This window comes from Rhyacophila brunnea, unplaced genomic scaffold, assembly GCF_057557595.1.
Source record: "Rhyacophila brunnea isolate RB1 unplaced genomic scaffold, BYU_Rbru_1.0 scaffold_13, whole genome shotgun sequence".
NCBI lineage: Eukaryota > Metazoa > Arthropoda > Insecta > Trichoptera > Rhyacophilidae > Rhyacophila > Rhyacophila brunnea.
Genome location: NW_028232785.1, coordinates 20,000,316 through 20,021,940, shown reverse-complemented (window position 1 = coordinate 20,021,940; position 21,625 = coordinate 20,000,316). Strand labels below are relative to the sequence as shown.

The 21,625-nt window shown below is 35.8% G+C and overlaps 1 protein-coding gene across 2 annotated transcripts; it reads left to right on the top strand.

Annotated features, from left to right (window-relative positions):
* The first annotated feature begins 873 nt into the window (after nucleotides 1-873).
* On the top strand, nucleotides 874-16,808 carry LOC147076858 (uncharacterized). Of its 2 annotated transcripts, XR_015069369.1 has the most exons (5): nucleotides 874-1,112; nucleotides 3,308-3,559; nucleotides 5,431-5,652; nucleotides 7,749-9,723; nucleotides 15,024-16,808. XR_015069369.1 is itself a non-coding variant. In XM_085940486.1 (4 exons), the coding sequence occupies exons 1-4, from the start codon at nucleotides 879-881 to the stop codon at nucleotides 11,199-11,201; spliced, it is 4,161 nt and encodes a 1,386-aa protein (XP_085796612.1). In that variant the 5' UTR covers nucleotides 874-878; the 3' UTR covers nucleotides 11,202-12,546. The 2 variants fall into 2 exon arrangements, 1 of the variants encoding a protein (XP_085796612.1); XM_085940486.1 differs by lacking the exon at nucleotides 15,024-16,808 and having other exon boundaries at nucleotides 7,749-12,546.
* Nucleotides 16,809-21,625: the final 4,817 nt, after the last annotated feature.

Sequence of the window (21,625 nt, the reverse complement as noted above, 5' to 3'; positions counted from 1 at the left end):
GGAATAAAGCGTCTAGTAGCATTTAACGACAGCTGTACGGATCAAAACGATAACTATAAAATGGCCTTAGCATGAATGAAAATCGCAATGGATCAAAGCAACAGCGTTTCAGTCAGAGACCACCAATTCTTGGTTTCGGGCCATTCGTACATGAAAAATGATTCAGATTTCGGGAATGTAGAAGCCTGCTGCAAGGAAAATGGTATACTACGAGCCCACTGACTGATATGCTCAATCTCTGATTATAGGTGCTAATGATGAAAGTAGGCTGAGAGACCTATTCCTATTATAGTTTTTATCGACATACTACGTATAATTTTATTTCACGGAATGCAGTGTTACCAACCGTACTATAATTATTATAGTATTTGTATTATAAATTTGGTCCGCCTACTATGTACGATATAAAACAGATATAGTAAGCCCAAAATACTATAATTTTGAATATCGGAAAAATAATGTAAAAATTACTTAAATTTAGATATTTCCGTTCGATAAATTGGTGCCAACTCCTATAATTTTGCAATATAAGAAGATTTGGAGAACTTTGAATAAAAATTGCTCGAAAAACGTACAAATTCCCTTGACTTTGGGTATAAAACGAAATTCCTTGAATTCTTCGGTAAGCATTTTTAGTCGGAAGAGGTACCTAAATAAAAAGGTCTCGGAGTTACTCAAATTCTCCGTTATTTTTTTCTGAGAATCAAAAAACCTTTATATTTTCAATACATAACAACGCGTACTATATTTTTCCCCCAAATACTATAATTTTGTAGGTTCTGTACTATTCCACTTTGAAAAGATGGCAGCACTGACGGAATGCTTTGTATACTTGAATTTATTAACAAGAAGACGGCAACACTCTAATATGCTACCTCATGTTCGCGTGCGTAGTGACGCATGAACGTTTTGACAGTTTACTCTTTAAATTCTTTGACATGGATATAAAAACGGAACCGTCCGATGAAATATTGCCCGAAGAATCGGCAGAAGGCATCAGGGAAGGTGCATGCAAATTGATGTATTCAAATATCTTCAAAAGCGAGGACGATTTTGACATATCGGTAAAACAGGAACAAAGCGACGAGAACGTCACAATTGATATAAAAGAGGTAAGAATTTGTTTTGTTCAATGTATAGACGATAGTCTTTATAATTTTGTTACTATGGCTACGCAATACATTCTTAAACGGGAGTAGGGGTGTATTTTCTTGTAAATTAAACACCACTTACATTGTAACAGTTAAGTTGTGATTATATTGAGATGCATGTCGCGTACTATCACGTGACGTCACAGTAAGCTGCCGCTACGGGAACAAATTTGCAATATCGTTTTTCTACGTTTTTTAACAAATGTTATCAGACTGATGCTCTCATCCCTTAGCACATTTTGAACCTTTAAACAGACGTTGCCAGTTAATAAAATTTGCCGAAATCACCAGAACAACAATGAGGTCACCTCACGTTGTACTGCACTGCATCGACACCTGCATGACTCAATGTACGTTTTTTTTATAATTTTCTACATGACTACACATTTCTGACTCATGTCAAAATTGCGTGTTTTTTGGTTTTAACCAAAGAGATTAGACTTTTAACGGTTGGCACTATGTATTTTCTATAAGAATGTTGTCTATTATCTGTGGTCTGCAGGTTGGGTTCTGTTCAAAATATTATCTATGGATATATTATCGCAAGTAATTTTAACGTAGAAACTGTTTGAAAAATAATGGAAATTACCATGAATAATTATTCAAAGTACTAATACATTAGAGGCGGCACTCCCCATCATTGAATTTACCGAGTTGGTGATTGTTCAAAATATTCTGCAGAATGACGAAATCATAGACTAAATTTTGTCGCCGTGACAGTATGCGACGTGCATCTCAATAATATAGTCACAACTTTATGTATTCCATGACAAGTTTCTTGCTAGACAATTATTTGTATTCTAAATACAGTTTTAGTTTAGTTTAGTTTTTTATCAAAATACCTAGTAAAGACAACTGAAAATTGATCCGCAATCTGCTTTACAATTTTAAATGTAGAAACTAGTGACTAGAAATTAGACAAATAACATGTAGGTATCTACATAATATATAGATAGTTTATATTTTGTGTATATATTATATACCTACGTATTCTTTTCATTTTTTCTCGATAGCTTACTGCCTTATTTTAATGTGAAAGTTAGGTATATTATATGTTGTTGGGGGTGTAAAATGGTGTTGGCAGTCCATAGGACGAGATATCCAAAATGGCCGACAAAGTGTCTGCAAAGTATCTGCTTAAGCGGCGTTGACACGGTCCAAGTACGATCCAAGTCAGTGTTGCCATCTTTTTCTATGCTAATTATAGTACAATGGCGTAAAAAGTATAGTATTTCTGATAAATGTATGGTACAGGAACATATTTCGTCTTGAATCCTTTAAAATTATAGTATTTTGGTACATTTGGCGTAAAATTATAGTATTTTACATTTTTCACGGAAGTAAAATTATAGTATTGTACTATAATTATAGTACGGTTGGCATCACTGATCCAAGTAGACTTGGATATGAATAGTTAGTATGAAGATGTCTCATCCAAGTGACAGCTTCATACTATTTATTCCTATCCAAGTGACAGCTCCATACTATTTATTCCTATCCAAGTTAACTTGGATGAGTAGGACGCGGTCCAAGTAGCTTGGATAGGAATAATTAGTATGAAGATGTCACATACGAGTGCACTTGGATAGGAATAAATAGTATGAAGCTGTCACTTGGATGAGACATCTTCATACTAATTATTCCTATCCAAGTAGACTTGGATCGTACTTGGACCGTGTCAACGCGGCTTTAAGGCAGTTGAGGCACAGTCTAAAAAGATCGTGGCTAGGCGATGCGCGGATTGCGGGTGCAAATGACGCATTTCAAACGAAATATAATTTGTCATATAAATCCAACATGTGTCCATTTAATGTTCTGTTTATTGTTCTATCAGTAACAATAAGAATATATTCATTGACATGTTTTCTTTTTAAAGTAAATGGGTAACGTTTTTGGTCATCTTTACACGATTTAAGAATTAATACGCCCGTCACCATCACGAAACAAATTGACGTGTTTCCAGCTCGACGTTCTCTCTCCGAATGGCAGCGAGTCCAAAATTTCGTCGCGCCTATAGTTGAAAGTTATTTGCCGTTTCACTGGTGTATCACCTTAAGTCTGTCACTGTCCTAGATTGGCGGTAGGAGGTCTGAGTTTTTGATGGAGGAATTATTAAAACTTATGTGGTTATCTATATATATATTTTTTTTAAATAGGAAAATGGAAGTGTATTGGACTGTCAAAATATAAATAACTATTGTCTTACTGGGAGCAGTTCTAACATTGCAAGCAGCGAAATCAATTTTAATGATGAATATCCAAAGACAGTTTATAGAATCCAGGACATAACGCCAGAGTATTCAGAGATAACGATTGATGAACAAAATGTTGAAGAAGAAGTGAAGTATGCAAAGAATAAAATATTAGGTGACTCAGCGGAGCGAAGCAGTAACAATGCTGTTCATCGCGTGAGTATCTTCTTCTTTCTTTGCCATATCGGTATATGCAGTGACGTCCCTAGACAAAATGCCGCCCCTAGGCAGCGCCAAAATACCGCCCATTTTTATACAGTATTTTTTATCATCCTTTCATGACTCCAATATCTAAGAAATGTGTTGTATATACTAACAAAATATATACCACTAAATCTAATTTAAATGCCATCCTACTTCAATAGACAATATTGGGACTCCACAGTTTCAGATACATTTAAAAATACAACTGACAACATTTAAAGCTCTCGAATGAATGGCAATAATATCTGGATAAATCAATTAGGTACTTGAGTACATGTACCTACCTATAATTCAAATATAATTCGGAAATCTGCACGTATGATTGTTGGTCATCAAGGACGTGACGTCCAAGCACAATGGAAGTCAACTAGACATCGCGAACCCGACAAAAAAAAATACAGTCCTGTCAAACCTTTTATGTTTATTAATACACTTTGTTTCCATTCAGCGAGCTGATTTTTTTAATTGAAAGATATTTCCGTTGTAACTAAGTTTTGGTACCTATATATAATATAACTAATGATTGTCCACGATTTGCCGCCCTTCGAGTAACTACCGCTCCCAAGCGACGCTCAATCTGCCTACCCCCACGGGACGTCACTGAGTATATGAACATGATTCGGTGCCGCCAAGAATCCCTGTCGCTCGCAAGTCTCTTGTGCATCTTCCTAGGTCATGCCAGTATGCCATACCTCTGTGGATGCTATTTAGCGGTCTTCCGGGACGCCGGAATCCAGTTGGCTTAAAAGACAAACTGGCTATGGTGAAATTCTCTTGGAGCATATTATACTTAATAAAACATTTCACAAAGATATGCGTAAAATTTCTCAATTCTGATCTGTTCATTATTCTTCGTTGCGATTATAAAATAGTATATGTTTCATAACCACTCCGGCTCTAGGGTGACAATGATATCATATATTCGAAAAAATATATTTTTACATATATATTATTTATTTATTAGTACATATTATATTAATACAATTGAATATCATTTATCTAATTTTATGCGAGGTACTCCACACACTATCACACGTGTCGTGTGACAGTGAGACAATATAATGTGAGGCGCGACGAGAGATGCTCAGTCCGAGGCGTGATGATAAGGAGTGCATGCCCATCAATTGTGATTAGCTATTTATTGAAGTACTCACAATTGAACAATGCTTAAAATGAATATTCAATCGATATCAGTAAGCTATTATTGATGTAGGTATGTCACGATTGAGGAATGTGCTGACTGTCGCGTTGCTGCAACCTCGCAGCATTTGCTGACCAGGCTTGGGTTGTTGACCCTCACAGGCGTATATCACACTTACTGAATGTGCTGACTGTCGCGATAATTGGGTTTTACGCTGATTATCGCGTTGCGGCAGTCTCGCAGCGTTTGTTGACAAAACCTGAAGTTGTTGAATCTCACAAATATAAACCCTGTAATATTAATACTATCGACTGAAGGTACTTGATGGAATCAGGCGAAACCCGGGTCTCAAAAAACGACTTAAATGGAATAGTACAGAGCTTGAATCCATTAGAATATAAACCCTGTATATAGCATGACAATTTTTTCTCTTTTCATGACTGTATCTAGTTCAATAAGTGTGCCATTTACTCTTCAATAGTTTGGTTGGTTGCCCAAGAAAAGATAGACGATAATGAAACTGTGAGTGACACCGAATTGCGTTGCTTACGAACCATCGTAATTGGCTTTGTCGTGGTAGCAGATTATAGAGCAAACATAGCTCTGAAGGTAGATTTAGTTGAGCTCGCTGCTATGATATATTTTTGATCTTGTAACTTAAAAAAAATGTTTTTTTTTATAGGTTTATGGACGTTTGAAAAATGATCATAAAAGTATAAACACTCCTCCCACTGAGAGCAGTTCAAACGCTAGTGTGAAACACAGAATTTATTTTGATGATTACGAGGACAATACAGATCCGATGATAGCTCACATCGATTGTTTTGCACAAGAATTGGTAGATTTAAAAAATAAAAAACGTGGTAGTCCAACGGAAGTTAGCAGTCGGTATGCTCTGCAACGTGTAAGTATAATATATGAAAGCATCACCGTTTTCTAACCATACTGTAATCATCTAAATCAGCATGCTTCAATATGCTATATGAAAGCTTCAATCTGTCTCTGTGGTTCCACGTAATTCAGTCGAACCTTACTATTTCGTCAATCCAGCGTACCTTTCAGTCAACGTTGGGTGCCCACTGGATCAGTTATGTGTCTCATCTTATTTGTGATGTAAAAGGGGTGAGGTAAGGACTTCCTAGTCCGGTATATCGTCCAATATGAAATTGCAATATGGGAGCGATTATCCGGTCAAAGCAAAGATAGGCACTGTAACAGGTGATGATTTTCATTACTGACAATTAAAATTATTTAATTTGTATTCTCTTTTTATGTAAAATCTTTTCATTAACTATTTCTTTTATTCAACGAATAATTCACAAGATTTAAGAATGTACCATTCTAATAATTGAACATACATAATTCTGAAAATATAGCCAATAGAATTTTTTTTTGAGAAAAGATAGACACCTGGCAGGATCGAACCTGCGTCTCTTGGCTATCGCGCCCTGTGCATTACCGCTATGTTACGACTGCCATGCTTAATTGCGACACATTGGCCTTTTTAATACCTGCTCATAAGCGATCTCCATTGAGTTACAGTAGGAGATCGGTTTTTGTATTCTAAATTAAAGTATATATTACTTTAATTAGGCACTAACCGACGTCACAGATTACTCCAATATTTTCTGTTGTAACTTGGTTGAATTTGCTAATAATTTTAATTACTTAACTATTTTTTTTATTCAACGAATAATTCACAAGATGTTGAGAATGTACCTACCATTCTAATTGTTGAACATACATAATTCTTAAAATACTCGAGAAAATATAGCTACTAGAAAAAATCTTTTTTGAAAAAAGTAAAACACCCAGCAGGATCGAACCTGCGTCTCTTGGGTATTGTCAAACCACCCACGACCCTGCATTTCCCCCAGTCTCATGTTCTGCCGCACTCCTATGCCATTCCAGATCCCGCCTCCACGCTCCATACCCAGGCGCACCTGCCTATATATTTCCCATCCAATTCCAATCCACTCCTCTTTCCCTACATTACAATCTGATCAATTGTCACAATTCCCACCATACATACTACCTATCAATTCGTCACATTTGGCGCCCAACGTGGGGCGCCAATATCACGTATAAAAGAGGTATGGGGTAGGTGGGAATTGTGACAATTGATCAGATTGTAACGTAGGGAAAGAGGAGTGGATTGGAATTGGATGGGATGGGAACGCATGAGACTCGGGGAAATGCAGGGTCGTGGGTGGTTTGACATTACCTCTAAAACCTCAGTTACCTGTCCGTTTACTTTACTCATTCGTGTATGTTCCTATAATATAAAATACATAGAAATGCAATTAGGAATATCTCGGTTTTGAGCGCCACTCTATGAAATGCATAGAGACAATGATAAAGGGAATTTAAATAAAACGCGTGTAAAGAATGTTAACAGATGTATAATTAATATATAAAATTTACTAACGGGCGACAGTGTATAAAGGTGTAAATTAATCAAATCAATTACGAGCGCCTAACGTAGTATAATATTCAGACAATTTAGAATACAAATAAAATGCTAGTTCGGTGGACTGTAACGTAATGAAAATATTAATAAATACCACGAAACAAATATGCTCTTCATCTCATCTTCAAAGGTTTCGAAACCATGGGCTTCCTTTGATCTCCTGGCCTGGGAGCGACGTTCTTCGGTTGAACATAATCAACGTCTCAAAAACGTCAGGAAATCAAAGCCATGTGCCTCTGGTCCGAGGCTTCAGGAGGTCTTCTTCGCTCGAACGATCGGAACGGAGAGAGTGAATTTCGCTTCGCCTTCAAGTTAAAAACCCGCCTTGCTTGTTTAGCGCCGGAAATAGTTCAGACGAACTGTGTTGAAACTATCGTAGTGCGCATGCGTACTGAGGTCGATCTTTTGCGTTTTGTTGCCATATGAATAAAGTGTGTCATGTGTAAATAACATGACAGTATTCAAATTTAATCAAATCAAATCAAGCACCGTGTCAACAACCCGATACAATAATCCCAATTACTTTGTAGGTGTCTAACCCGCGATGTTATGCACGACATCACAAGAAGTATATACGTCCACTGGATACCGTGACTTCTGATAGAATCAGTAAAGGAGATGGTCATATCAATGTCTTGGAATCTGCATCCGAAGAATGGATGATACAGCATTCAGAAATAACTATAGATGAACAAAACGTCAAAGAAGAAGTGCTCACGACTCACGATGTCCAACATAGTTCCCAGACTGAGATGAATATAAAGGCATATACCGATAAAAAACCATTCAAGTGCGACATATGTCCGTATGAATCTACGCATTTATTTTTTCTTCAAGAACATAAAAAGAAACACACTAGTAAAAAACCGATTGATATAAATAAAACGAGACGTCATATCAATATTTTGAAATCTTCACCCGAAAAACGATTGATACACCAGATTGAGATAAATAAGACAACACATACCGGTAAAAAACCATTCAAGTGCAATATTTGTCCATATGAATGTACGAAATTATTTTTTCTTCAAATACATAAAAAGAAACACACCAGTAAAAAAACATTCAAGTGCGATATATGTCCGTATGAATCTACGCATTTATTTTTTCTTCAAGTACATAAAAAGAAACACACCAGTAAAAAACCGATTGAGATAAATAAAACGAGACGTCATATCAATATCTTGGAATCAGCACCCAAAAAACGGTTGATACAGCATTCAAAAATAACTATAGATGAACAAACTGTCAAAGAAGTTCCCATGACACATGATTCTCCGGATGTCCAACATAGTTCCCAGATTGAGATAAATAAAATGGCACATACCGATAAAAAACCATTCAAGTGCGATATATGTCCGTATGAATCTACGAGTTTATTTTTTCTTCAAGTACATAAAAGGAAACATACAAGTAAAAAAACGATTAAGACATATCAAGTGGGACGTCATATCTTAAAATTTGCACCCGAAAAACGGTCGATACAGCATTCAAAAATAACTATAGATGAACAAAACGTCAAAGAAGAAGTTCCCATGACATACGATTCTCTGGATGTCCAACATAGTACCCTGATTGAGATAAATAACCCGACTCGTCATATCGATATGTTGAAATCTGCATCCGAAGACCGGATGATACAGTATTCTGAAATAACTATAGATGAACAAAGTGTCAAAGAAGAAGTTCCCATGACACACGATTCTCCGGATGTCCAACATAGTTCCCAGATTGCGATAAATAAACCGACACGTCATATCGATATCTTGAAATCTGCATCCGAAGAACGGATGATACAGTATTCAGAAATAACTATAGATGAACAAAACATCAAAGAAGAAGTTCCCATGACACACGATTCTTCGAATGTCCAACATAGTTCCCAGATTGAGATAAATATACCGACACGTCATATCGATATCTTGGAGTCTGCATCCGAAGAACGGTTGATACATCATTCAGAAATAACTATAGATGAACAAAACGTCAAAGAAGAAGTTCTCATGACATTCGATTCTCTGGATGTCCAACATAGTACCCTGATTGAGATAAATAAACCGACACGTCATATCGATATCTTGGAGTCTGCATCCGAAGAACGGTTGATGCATCATTCAGAAATAACTATAGATGAACAAAATGTCAAAGAAGAAGTTCCCATGACACACGATTCTCCGGATGTCCAACATAGTTCCCAGATTGAGATAAATAAAACGGTACATACCGGTAAAAAACTATTTAAATGCGATATATGTCCGTTTGAATCTACGAATTTATTTTTTCTTAAATCACATAAAAGGAAACACACCAGTAAAAAACCGATTAAGATAAAGAAAACGGGACGTCATATCAATATCTTGGAATCTGCATCTGAAGAACGGCTTATACAGCATTCAGAATTAACTATAGCTGAACAAAACGTCAAAAAAGAAGTTCCCATGACACACGATTCTCCGGATGTCCAACATAGTTCCCAGATTGAGATAAATACAACAGCACATACTGGTAAAAAACCATTCAAGTGCAATATTTGTCCGTTTAAATGTACGAAATTATTTTTTCTTATAGCACATAAAAGGAAACACACCAGCAAAAAACCGTCATCGGCGCAATCTAATCTCAAACAACGTAAAACGTTACATACTGCTGTAGCACAATACCAGTGTGATGTGTGTTTAAATAAATTTATGAATCGCGCTGTTCTCAGAACACATCAAAGGACACATATTACTGAAAATTTATTTCACTGCGACAGTTGCTCGTTTAAATGTACGCAGCTCGGTGGTCTTAAAACTCACAAAAAGACTCATACTGGTGGAGAACTGTTTCAATGCGATGTTTGTTCATACAAATGCACGACAGTATCCAATCTCAGACAACATAAAATTACTCACGTTGCTGAAAAATCAACTGAGTGTCCAGAAATATCGATAGATGAGCAAAATGTTAAACAGGAAGTGGTTACGCAACTTTATTCTCTCGATGGTGAATGTAGCTCTCGGGTTGATTTACGAAAACTACTTAAAATGGCGTACAATATTGAAAAATCATTTAAATGCAATGTATGCTCGTTTAAGTGTACCCAACTAGTCGATCTCAAAACACATACAAAGACACACATTGTTGAAAAATCCTATGAATGTGATGTATGCACAAATAAATTTTCAACAGAATTAAGTCTCACACAGCACAAAACGACACATGGTAATAAAAAATCATACAACTGCGACGTTTGCTCATTTGAATGCATAGAGTTAGGTAGTCTCGAAAAGCATAAATTAACACATACAGAGAAGGAACCGTATCAATGCGATTTTTGCACATTTAAATGCAAAAATCGGTTTCGTCTAAAGACGCATGAAAAATTACATAGTAGTAGTAAAGAATTATTTCAATGTAATAAATGTTCATTTAAATGCACGGGATTCGGTGTTCTTAAAGCGCATAAAAGGAGACATACTGGTGGAAAATTATTTCAATGCGAATTTTGTTCATATACATGCACATCATTTTCCAATATCAAAACACATGAATCTACACATGCTGATAAAACAGAATATCAATGCACCGAATGCCCATTCAAATCCTCGCGGCCTGCTTTTTTGAAAACGCATCAAAAAGTACATACCCGTGAAAAATCTTACAACTGTGGTGTTTGTTCATTTAAATGCTCGCGACTCGATGATTTGAAAGCGCATCAGAAAACGCATATTGGTAAAAAACCATTTCAATGTGATATATGCGGGTTTAAGTGTATACAGTTATTTCGTCTTCAAACACATAAAAAGACGCATGCCGGTGAACCACAGCATGATTGCAATGTTTGCTCATTTAAATGCTCGCAGCTTAGTGAGCTTAAAGCGCACAAAAAAACACATATAGTTGAAAAAACATACCAATGCGATATTTGTTCTTTTAGCACTTTGTTGTTAATTAATCTCCTAACACATAAAAGAAAACACTCGATTGACGAAGTAGTTTAATTCTTTAATCGATTCTGTACCAAAGCGAACATGTTCGCGGATATGGACGGTCGCACAAGGCCGACCATACAAAAACGCTTACGTAGGTTCAGGCGTTTGTTTTGAGTAATTTAAAATATCGAGCATGTAGTGACATCTATTGTTAGGAATATATAACACTGATTTTTAAAAAAATGCTAGAATTTAATATGACTTTTAAAAAGAGCTTCGCTGTTTATCCGGTATATGCCGGTAGTGTAGGGTTACCACTTCACCTTTTATTCAAAGCAACAAATGATTCGGGATTTCCCTTTGTTCAAATGAAATATCAGTTGTACGCGAATATTTTTTGGAATTGTCTTTGTACAGTTGGAATATTTTTTTGTTGAAGTGTGTCATCTTATTTATTTCGCGCCTGGAATTGGAGTGTATAGTTCATTTATTACCACGTTTTTGTTAGCTTGTATTCTTGTTTTACCGGTGGTTGTTTATCCAGTACAAATTTTGCAATCGATTTTCAACTAAATTCCCGACTAGCTAGACATTTGAAACTTTTAGAATATATCAGAACACCAATGCATTCTTTTAATACTTTTAGTCATCTTTAAGTAGAATTGAATTCATTTTCAGTTAATTCTGTTTTGTATGAAAAGTTATTTCGGAAGAAATCTGTAATCCAATCCACTATTATTGGTTGCTAAGGGGGTGGTCCTCGCAACTAAATTATTAATATATACGTACGTTAGTATGGACATCAAAATGACATTTCAGTATTGTATATTTGTTTGTTGACAATTGCCTTATTTGTCCTAAATTATTAATACATAGAATTGTCAAGTTTATATTATTCAACAGACAATTTAAAAACGTGGTATATTAAAAGTTCTTTTTATCTTGTAATTATTTCTTGTGAGCCTTACAAATAGTATGCACGGGAAGAAAAATACGTTTATAATATTTGTCAAATTATTTCGGGAATTCATCGGTACGTTCACAATTGCGATTGCGTTTCTTGATCTGTGAGTGTTTGTTTCAATTCTGTTTCTTGTGTCATACATGTGACCTGATTAATTGTATAGTAGGGAAGCTGTTGTACCTTGGACATGGTTGTACCTCGAACACAAGCATGTTTTTGTATATTGGCGCCATTTTATCTTGAAATTTACAATAGTAGTTTGAACAATTTCCGCTAGGTGGACACTTGACGCTAGTTTCAGACGGAAAACGGCACGCGTGTTTATGTGAAGTGATTTTGAAATTATTCGTTCGTAAAAGTAAGTTTTTTTCATTTATTTTTTTATAAATATATGCTATACTATGTTTCATGTGTGAATAAGTAATTGTGTAATTGAATTAAATTTCATATGTCTATAACATTGTGCTATTACTTATACATTTTGTAGACACCCACAGTGGCCGCGCGTCTTAAGCATTGGACTATCACGCCGTGGGTCTCAGGTTCGAATCCTGGGTCTGGCAAGTACACGTATTGTTTTTCAATTTATGTGTGAGTCAGGGTATGGACCTAAAAGGTTGAGTAAGTGGCTGACATCCATTTCTCGTAAAAAACAAAATCTGTTAATACAAACCTCTACTCTGTGGAGACCATATGATCTTATTAGGATCGGACATGGTCGAAAAAAAATTAAGGATTTTATGCTCAATGCAGCTCCACCTGGAACATGTGGTGGTGCTAAGTCACAAAATGTAACCACTAGACCAGCGGTTTCCAACCTGGGAGGCGCAATCTATTGCCAGGGGAGGCGCCAAAATTTTTGAATAAATTATTTTTTATACCATAATATCTACAAATAAATAAAAGTTCATATCTTAACGTAACAGTAAAAATTCAGTGCATGAATGTTTATTTTAATATATAATAAATATATTTAAATCCTATTAAAAAAATATTTGGAGCGGAGAAATTTAAAAATGGCGCTTTTGCAAACGCTCTGTTTCGGTAATGCACAAAACGACCGCTGGTTGCATGAAAACAATAACCTTAAATTTAAATGTCACTCGTAGCTAAAGTGTCAACTGAAGCGTGTAGGCAGGGTGTGATATTTTTTTTTAAAATTGTTTTTGACGTGATTTCTTTAATATAATATAACAATAATACATGTCTCCACATTTAAATGATTTCTACGCCAGATATATTGAAGCAAACAAAAATCTATTTCCTGAGTTCTTGGTTAGTTTGCTAATGCATTTTTCATATAATTTTATTAATAGTAAAAAAAGTCGCCTGCGGCGCTGCTTTATTTCAGGGCTATTAAATATTTTTAATATATGGGTGAAAGATCCTGGCCTGTGGGCCCTATTCACTATGTGGAGCTCATGATAAAATCCATTAATTTTTGTCAATGAACGATGATGAATTTGGTTGACTTCTTTTAAAATTGATTGTGGTAATAAACAAGCTCATTCGTCGCATGAAAAAAAAATTAATTAAAAAATGAATTTGATATAAGTAAGTAGTAAAAACTTGTGTGTTAAAAAAGTGTCTGTATTATTTAATGAAATAAAGGGGGGGAGGCGCCAAGACTAGATTTTTTTTAAAGGGAGGCGTAGTAACATAAAGGTTGGAGACCACTGCACTAGACAGAAGTGTCTTTAGGCGAATCAAAAAATATTACAACACTGTTATGAATGAATTTAAGGTGACTCCATGAAATGTAGGAAAACCAGTAACAATCTACTCGTATGATATCGCTCAGTTAGTAGGAAAAGCTTTTCCCTTAGCTTTGACACCTACCAACACTATGAAGCGGTTTCAGGTTACAGGATTTGTTCTCCTTAATGAAAATATATTCCAAGACTACGAATTTTCGCCATCGGATGTTACTGATCGCCCATTTCCAATTGAAATTGGTGAAGACATTGTTCTCCAAATTGATTCTCAATTTGTTGAATCTATTGCTTCGACTTCAACGGCCCTCACTCCTCAAAGCGCGATGAATACTCAGCAAAACCTCACTAGCGTTAACTTTAAGTACTATTGTTCACCTCCTATGACAAGACCTCACCCCAAAGCTGATTAGGGAGAGATAATTGATGTTTTATTATTAAAAACGAATCATTTTATGTGTTACAATACCTACCTAATTCTTATTAAGATATGTTATGAAAAAAAAATGTTCCATAAAACATATTTGTGTCACTAAATTTCAAAATCAGCTAAGTTCACCTTTAGGTATTTTTGACTTTTTTGTGAATTGTTGAAGAACTACTGCTTTCTAAAATTTCTGCATTATCGAAATGTGGATCTTATTAATTTTAAATGTTCTATAATCGAAATAATATAAACTCGTGACTATGTACTTGAGAAAACAAAAAGCTAGTTTTTCTCCTATTCATCCATTATGGACTTGGCTGATTTTGAAATCTAGCGGCACATTTGTAAAAAGCTTTTTTCTTTTATTGTAATATACGAAACATGTGAATTTTATACATCTGTGTTTTTATTTAGCATACCTAAATGATCCCTAATTACATTTTTAAATGTATGTCCAAGGTACAGCCTGCATAAGTTCGAGGTACAACACCCCTGTTGTAGCTTGGACCTAAATCCACATTCTTTTATATGGCCTAAAATCATCATGAATATCAAGATATTTAATTTAAAACATATATCAATGCATACTCAATAGATCAAACTAACTAAAGTTGGCGATTTTACCTATAACAAGTAATATATAAAAAATCAAAAAATGAAAGTAGGTCCGAGGTACAACAGGTTTTTAACTTGTTAACAAATTTATATTATCAATTCATATTTTTACGGTGCTTGAACTATTTTTGTAACTTTTCGTTTTGATTTTTTCAACTCCTTGAATATGGAAGGCGAATCGAGTACTTCGGGACTTCATCAATCGGCTGAAGATCTTTTGGACAGGGTTGGCATCACTCCTGAATCTGACGAGAGTGATTTTGAATTGAGTGATGACGAAGAACAAGATGCATCTCATTCTCCTACTGTCGATGGATCGATGCCAGTTTTCGAATGGGAAACTGGAGACTTTGTGCCAAAAATAAATTCGTTCAATAGCTCAAAATCAGGATCAGATTTTGAAAGTTTCGGCAATAGCGAATTGGACTTTTTTAAATTGTTCGTGGATGACAGTCTCATAAATTTTGTAAAAAACGAAACGAATAGGCAGTACGAGTATGTCAAGAGCACTTGCGACAAATTGAGTTGGAGACTTAAACAGTGGGCGGATGTCACAGCGGGTGAAATATATCTCTTTATTGGAATATGTTTCTTGATGACCAGTAATTCGAGGAACAAAATCAAAGACCACTGGTCTACAGACTTTTTATTGCATTCACCAGTTTATTCCAAAACGATGTCTCGTAACAGATTCCAAATTATACTACGCATGCTACACTTCTGTGACAATACCCAGCAAACACAGGGAGATAAAATGTTCAAAATAAGATTTATTGTCGAACATTTCAAAAAAATATTTAGCGAACATATGTATCCCTATATGAACATCTGCATTGATGACAGTTTGCTGTTATTCAAAGGTAATCTGTCATTTCGTCAATATATACAATCAAAGGCAAGCCGTTTTGGAATAAAAATTTTTGTCATCTGTGACTGTGCGACGGGGTATGTTTTGAACTTTATTGTTTATACTGGAGAAGTGACTGAATATACTACACATACACACTTAGGTATTTCGGGTAGTATAATTATGACTCTAATGACGCCATATTTAGACCAGGGACACACTTTATATGTGGACAATCGGTACACAAGTCCACTTCTATTTCAAAGGCTTCATGATAGAAAAACAAATACTTGCGGTACAGTGAGTAGAAATAGAAAAGGCATGCCAAAACTCACAGAAAAATTAAAAAAAGGAGAGCTGAAAGCTTATCACACTGCAACTATTTCAGCCCAAATTTGGAAAGACAAAAGAGAGGTATCCATGCTAACAAGCCTCCATTCTCCCGTTCTTGTTGAGACGGGAAAAGTAACTTACCGAAATGAACCTGTCATCAAACCTGAATGTATTCAAGATTTTAATAAAAATATGGCGGCAGTAGAGAAGTCTGATACGGTTCTTTCAAGCGTACATTCATCGCGAAAATCGATGAGATGGTACAAGAAAACATTTTTTCACATGATGGACTTGTCGTTGTTGAATGCACACATATTATATTGCCAAAAAACGGGAAAGCGTGTCCCGCTAGCCGATTTTCAGTTGGAGTTGATTCGCCAAATATTAAACGAATTCAAATATAAAGTGCCCCCAAAATTCACGTCAGCAAAAGAAATGTCTGATTTACCATCGCGGCTTACAGAAAGACATTTTCTTGAAAAATTACCACCAACTAAAAAAAAAATTAAAACAACAGCGAGATGTGTAGTTTGCTCGTCGAAAAGATTAAGAAGAGAATCGAGGTTTCGGTGTAAACAATGCAAAGTGACCCTCTGCTTGGTACCGTGTTTTGAAACTTACCACACCGTAGAACACTATTGACTTGAAAACTCTTTCTAAAGTTTAGTTTTGTGGCGACCCTGACAATTTAAAAAAAATAATCTTCTGTTTTTTGGAAGAATACTCGTCCAAATGTGACATTTTACATATGATTGAGAAGTGTTTATGATAAACTTTCAATATTTAAAAAAAAAAAATAATTAAGTTTTATTTTTGCTGAAAAATTCGTGGCCTCTCACTTGCCGCCATACAAAACCTGCAAGCACAGATCAAGTTAACCTGATATACACGAGCTTCTGAAAACAATTTCGATGTCGACATCTTAATATCGCCGCCTTCAGATCTCGAATCCATGAGCCGGTGCGCTCGAAGAGTTGTGGGACGCGATCTGGCGTATGCCGCCGCGTTGCGTGCATGGCAAGGGCGATGGACGTCCTCTTCCAAGGGCAAGGGTTATTTTTACAATATAAAGTAGGGCATAGATATACCCAAATTGACTTTAGACCACAGGTTCTCAAACTTGTTTTGACTACCGCCCACTTTGAAATTAAAAAAAAATCTAGTGCTTCCCATATTTTTAAACTTACCTTTTTACATTACCATCTGTTGCGTATGTCAAATACAGTTATTGAACATTTTTAAACATGCATATGGATAGGATAGATAGGGTGAGACCCATATTCTTTTCTGAGATCAAAGAGTGTTTCAATGAGAGGAAATAAAACTGATACTTAATCATATTTAGAAGTATTTTTATTAACAATAAAAGAAGGTTTTGAATTTAAAACTTATCTAATGTGAAGGATGAATCTTCGGATAGCCGCGATCGACCGAAAATCTGTGTATGAAAAAACATAGACTACGTACATGAAATATAAAGCTGCATCCACTATTACATGCGTAAACGATTCTAATTTAACCGTATATACGGGACTCCAAGCATTCGAGTAGTAAATCGCATCTCAAGTGGTGTCGTGTCTAGATTCCGTCGGATTTTTATAGATAGAATTTGCCTGCCGTCGCCCCTCTAGAATTTCTTATCGCCCCCTAATTTTCATTGAGCCTTCTACTGCCTCCCTGAAAGCCTCCAGCGCACATAAGGGAGCGTTATCGCTCACTTTGAGAAAGATTGCTTTAGACCATTAGACTTCTCAGTTCCTAATCGGACACAGTGATTTTGCATCCAGACTGTCAGCTTGGCCTAATAGAATCTCTGACTTTCTTATGTGGCGAATTGCAGGATGCCGATCATATCCTCTGTGAGTGTCTCCATATGTTGGTTGTATAGGAAGATAATATTCTCAAATCTTTTCGACTCAGTTGAACCGGTCAGTAATTGCGGCTCTACCAAGGAAAATTTCTGAGCTCTTTAAGTGCGCGGAATTTTACGGCGAGCAAGAGGGTCGTTCCTCATCGAGGATTGACTAATATATTATTTATTTATTTATGAAAACAAAACATTGTGGACATAACAAATCTAAATTCAAGACGTACACAACATGAGATTTACATTATACAAAATATTACCCTCTCGTAACTAGCTTTTAAATAGCACGATGACTCTTGAGCCGCTTTTGTAATTAATATCTGACGTGCAGAAAATTTTCTTTTTAGGAAAAGTCATTTGCTTGGTCTTGTCGAAATTGCCCTTCGTACTTTACATTACATATTTACATGTTTAGCCTCGTAATGCCGTTTAATATTTATACTCTTTCAAGCAGAAGCAGAATCATTGTATATCAAGCATATGGGCTTTGTTTTAAATTCCACGAAAAAATAGTTTATAGTCCATCTGTCTTAAAAACTTCTCAGTTCTTCTGCGACTCTTCTCTTCTTTGGTCCAACATCTTATCTTGACGCCATTGCAGGTCTTCGGTTTTAACTAAAAAAATAAATAAAATGCCATCAGTGATAATATATAACTTTCTGGCAAAAAATGAGATGGCGTTGGAGAATTGAAGAAATATGTAAAGTCCATAAGTATCTGATTCGGGTTAATTCATTAGTAAAATTAAAATACAGTTTCTTAATAAAGTAAAATACTAAAAAAGGCCTTGTATTTTTATACAAGAAAGAGAAAACTAAAAAAATAAAGCCAAATATCATAGAATAATTAAAAAAATAATAGCTGGATTTGCTTACCTTCAATGCACTTAAACAGTAAAGACCTCGGTATAGTAGACAAAATACTCGTTATGGCAGCCTGTATTCTTATAACGATAAACGATAGCGCGATAACATACACAGCGACCACACCTCCAACAGCGTTGCAAACTAGCCGCAGAAGAGCTGATGCCAGTGTTGCCATATTTTTCTATGCTGATTATAGTACAAAGGCGTAAAAATTATAGTATTTCTGAAAAATATAAAGTACAGGAACATTTTTTGTCTTGAATTCTTTAGAATTATAGTATTTTGGTATATTTGGCGTAAAATTATAGTATTTTACATTTTTCGCGAAATCAAAATTATAGTATTGTACTATAATTATAGTACGGTTGGCATCACTGGCTGATGCACAATGACGCTTGCGCGGCTTGGCGAGGGGAGAGGCGGGTGTAGGGAGTATGTGCGTGTTTGCGCGCGAATTCAAATTCGAGCGAGCCAATATCGAATCTCAATTTGCGAAATTATCACATCTAGCGGCAGCTTTCGATAGTATTTTTATTTTCTCACTGCTCCGCGGGCTACAAGTTGATACCCAGCGGGCCGCGGGTTGGTCACCCATGGTTTAGATTATTGCATGATGAATCCTAGAAGCTTACTCGCACATAGAGCTGTAGATCTTTCGCCTCAGATTGACGCTTTAATGAACTTTTTGACATAGGTAATATAATTATATTTAACCGGGGTTCTTGTATTCTTGAGTGCATGCAGACTAATATATTCGGAAGTTACTCCTGGGAAACTGAGCACAACTTCGAAAGTCGTATATCGTTTGTTACGCCACGAAATACGCCTGCATAACGGATGTGGAGACGTGGCAAGTGGTGGTGGGAAAACAAAGTATGGTTAAATGAGTGCTAAAGGCTATTACTGCTGTCATATTATCATAACATAATGGTTAGAAACCATATAAATGCATCATTTTGATTCATGGTCCGTCCACATATATGCAATTTAATTACAATAACACTTTATTTAGAGCAAAACAATATAAATCAAAATTCACATAATATATAACTACCTATAATATGAATGTGATATAATGTCTATTATATGCTAAATACCTGGAATCCTGGAAGAAATATGCCATAATCTGGTTGGAGGAATGTGAGCGATGGATATATTAAAAGTGTATTAAAAATGTTTTTTTACTGATAGAATTTAAAAATGTATATATTTTACTTTTTTAAAATACATGTTTTACTAAAAAAATGCGTTTATATTGAACCTATTTCCTCGTAGACGACTGCTGTACTAACTAACCCACGGTGAGTGTACTACAATCTAAACATGTAAAGCATATAACAATCAATGTTTCCCAAGCATAGGGGAAAGAGTTGTACCTTGGAACATATTTTAATTTCTTTTATTGTGTTAACTGTCAATTCATGGTGGAACTGCATTGTATTGTTGTTTGATTTAATAAAACGCATTTTTTTTTGTAGTAGGTACTTATTCTACTTTAATAAATAAATTTGGACTGGTTTCGTCTGCCTCAGAAAGGACATTTTCAACTGAATATATATAGGCAATGGATAGCCCATATCACCTACTTTAGCAGATTTCTTCATGGATATAGTCAGTGGCGCATCCAGGGGGGGGGGGCAAAGGGCCTTGCCCCCCCCCAAAAACATTGAAATTGAAAGCCAATAGATTAGACAAATAAAAACACGGCAAAAAATGATTTGAAATTCTCCAGCATCTCTTTCAACACAAAAATTTCGAAACACTAATGTCGGGTTTTTTTAGAAACTCAATCTCAAATGGAAATATCAAAAAATTCTCGGTGTCCACCCGAATTCCGGAGTGGTGTACACCAGTGGCGCAGCCAGGGGGGGGGGGGCAAGGGGCCCTGGCACCCCCCAAACATGAAAATTATCAGAATCATTTTAAACATTGACATTGAAATCCAATAAACTATAACTTTGGGCTTAGACAAATAAAAACACGGCAAAAAAATGATTTGTAATAATTCTCCAGCACCCTTTTTAGAAAAAATTCTTAGATTTTAATTTCTAACACAAAAATTTCGAAACACTTATGTCAGGTTTTTTTAGAAACCCAATACCTAAGGGAACTGTCAAAGTCCACCCGAATTCCGGAGTGGTGTAGGTCATGGCTGGGGAGGGCTGACAGGGCTCTAGCCTGGGGGCCCGGGCTGTGGGGAGCCCGGCGTGTCGGGTTGACCAGATAAGTGAGATAAACACACATCATAAATTAGCTTTAATAGTAAAAAAGTCGCCTGCGGCGCTATTACACTTCACAGGCATGAACATTTTCAATTACTTATATAATTGTGCAATATATTTTTTGATTATACGTGTCGGTACTCGACAGCTCCATTACTAAAGTAGATATATTATAAATCGCCAATAATTCACTGTATTATACCCTTAATTTGAACTAAAACACAATTTGAGAAACGTTAATGTAGTGTTTCACACTGCATTTAATCTTAGCGGTAGGTAGGGGGCCCGCCAAATATCCTAGCCTGAGGGCCCGTATTAGGATGTGGGGACCATGGTATAGGTACACCGAGTGCAATAGACAAAAGACCGATAAACGGGAAATTAAGCTGTGAAGAAGAAAAAGAGCCTATGGGACTAATTTACATTCTCCTCCTTGGGTCCCCCCCAATATTAAATCCTGGGTGCGCCACTGGATATAGTCGAATCTAAGATTAGCAATTTAAATTCATTTAGGAAAATCATTTACTGGTATAGCTATGTAGATGATATCTTGGCTTTGTGGTCAGGCACGGATAGACAATTGGATATATTTATAAAAGACATAACTAGTATTAATAAGTCAATTATTCAATTCACAATG

Excerpts from the sequence above, each read along its gene's own strand:
- LOC147076858 (XM_085940486.1), top strand. The coding sequence starts at position 879 with ATGTTCGCGTGCGTAGTGACGCATGAACGTTTTGACAGTTTACTCTTT. Across the intron at positions 1,113-3,307 it reads TCACAATTGATATAAAAGAG|GAAAATGGAAGTGTATTGGA; the intron begins GTAAGAATTTGT and ends TTTTTTAAATAG. Across the intron at positions 5,653-7,748 it reads GTCGGTATGCTCTGCAACGT|GTGTCTAACCCGCGATGTTA; the intron begins GTAAGTATAATA and ends ATTACTTTGTAG.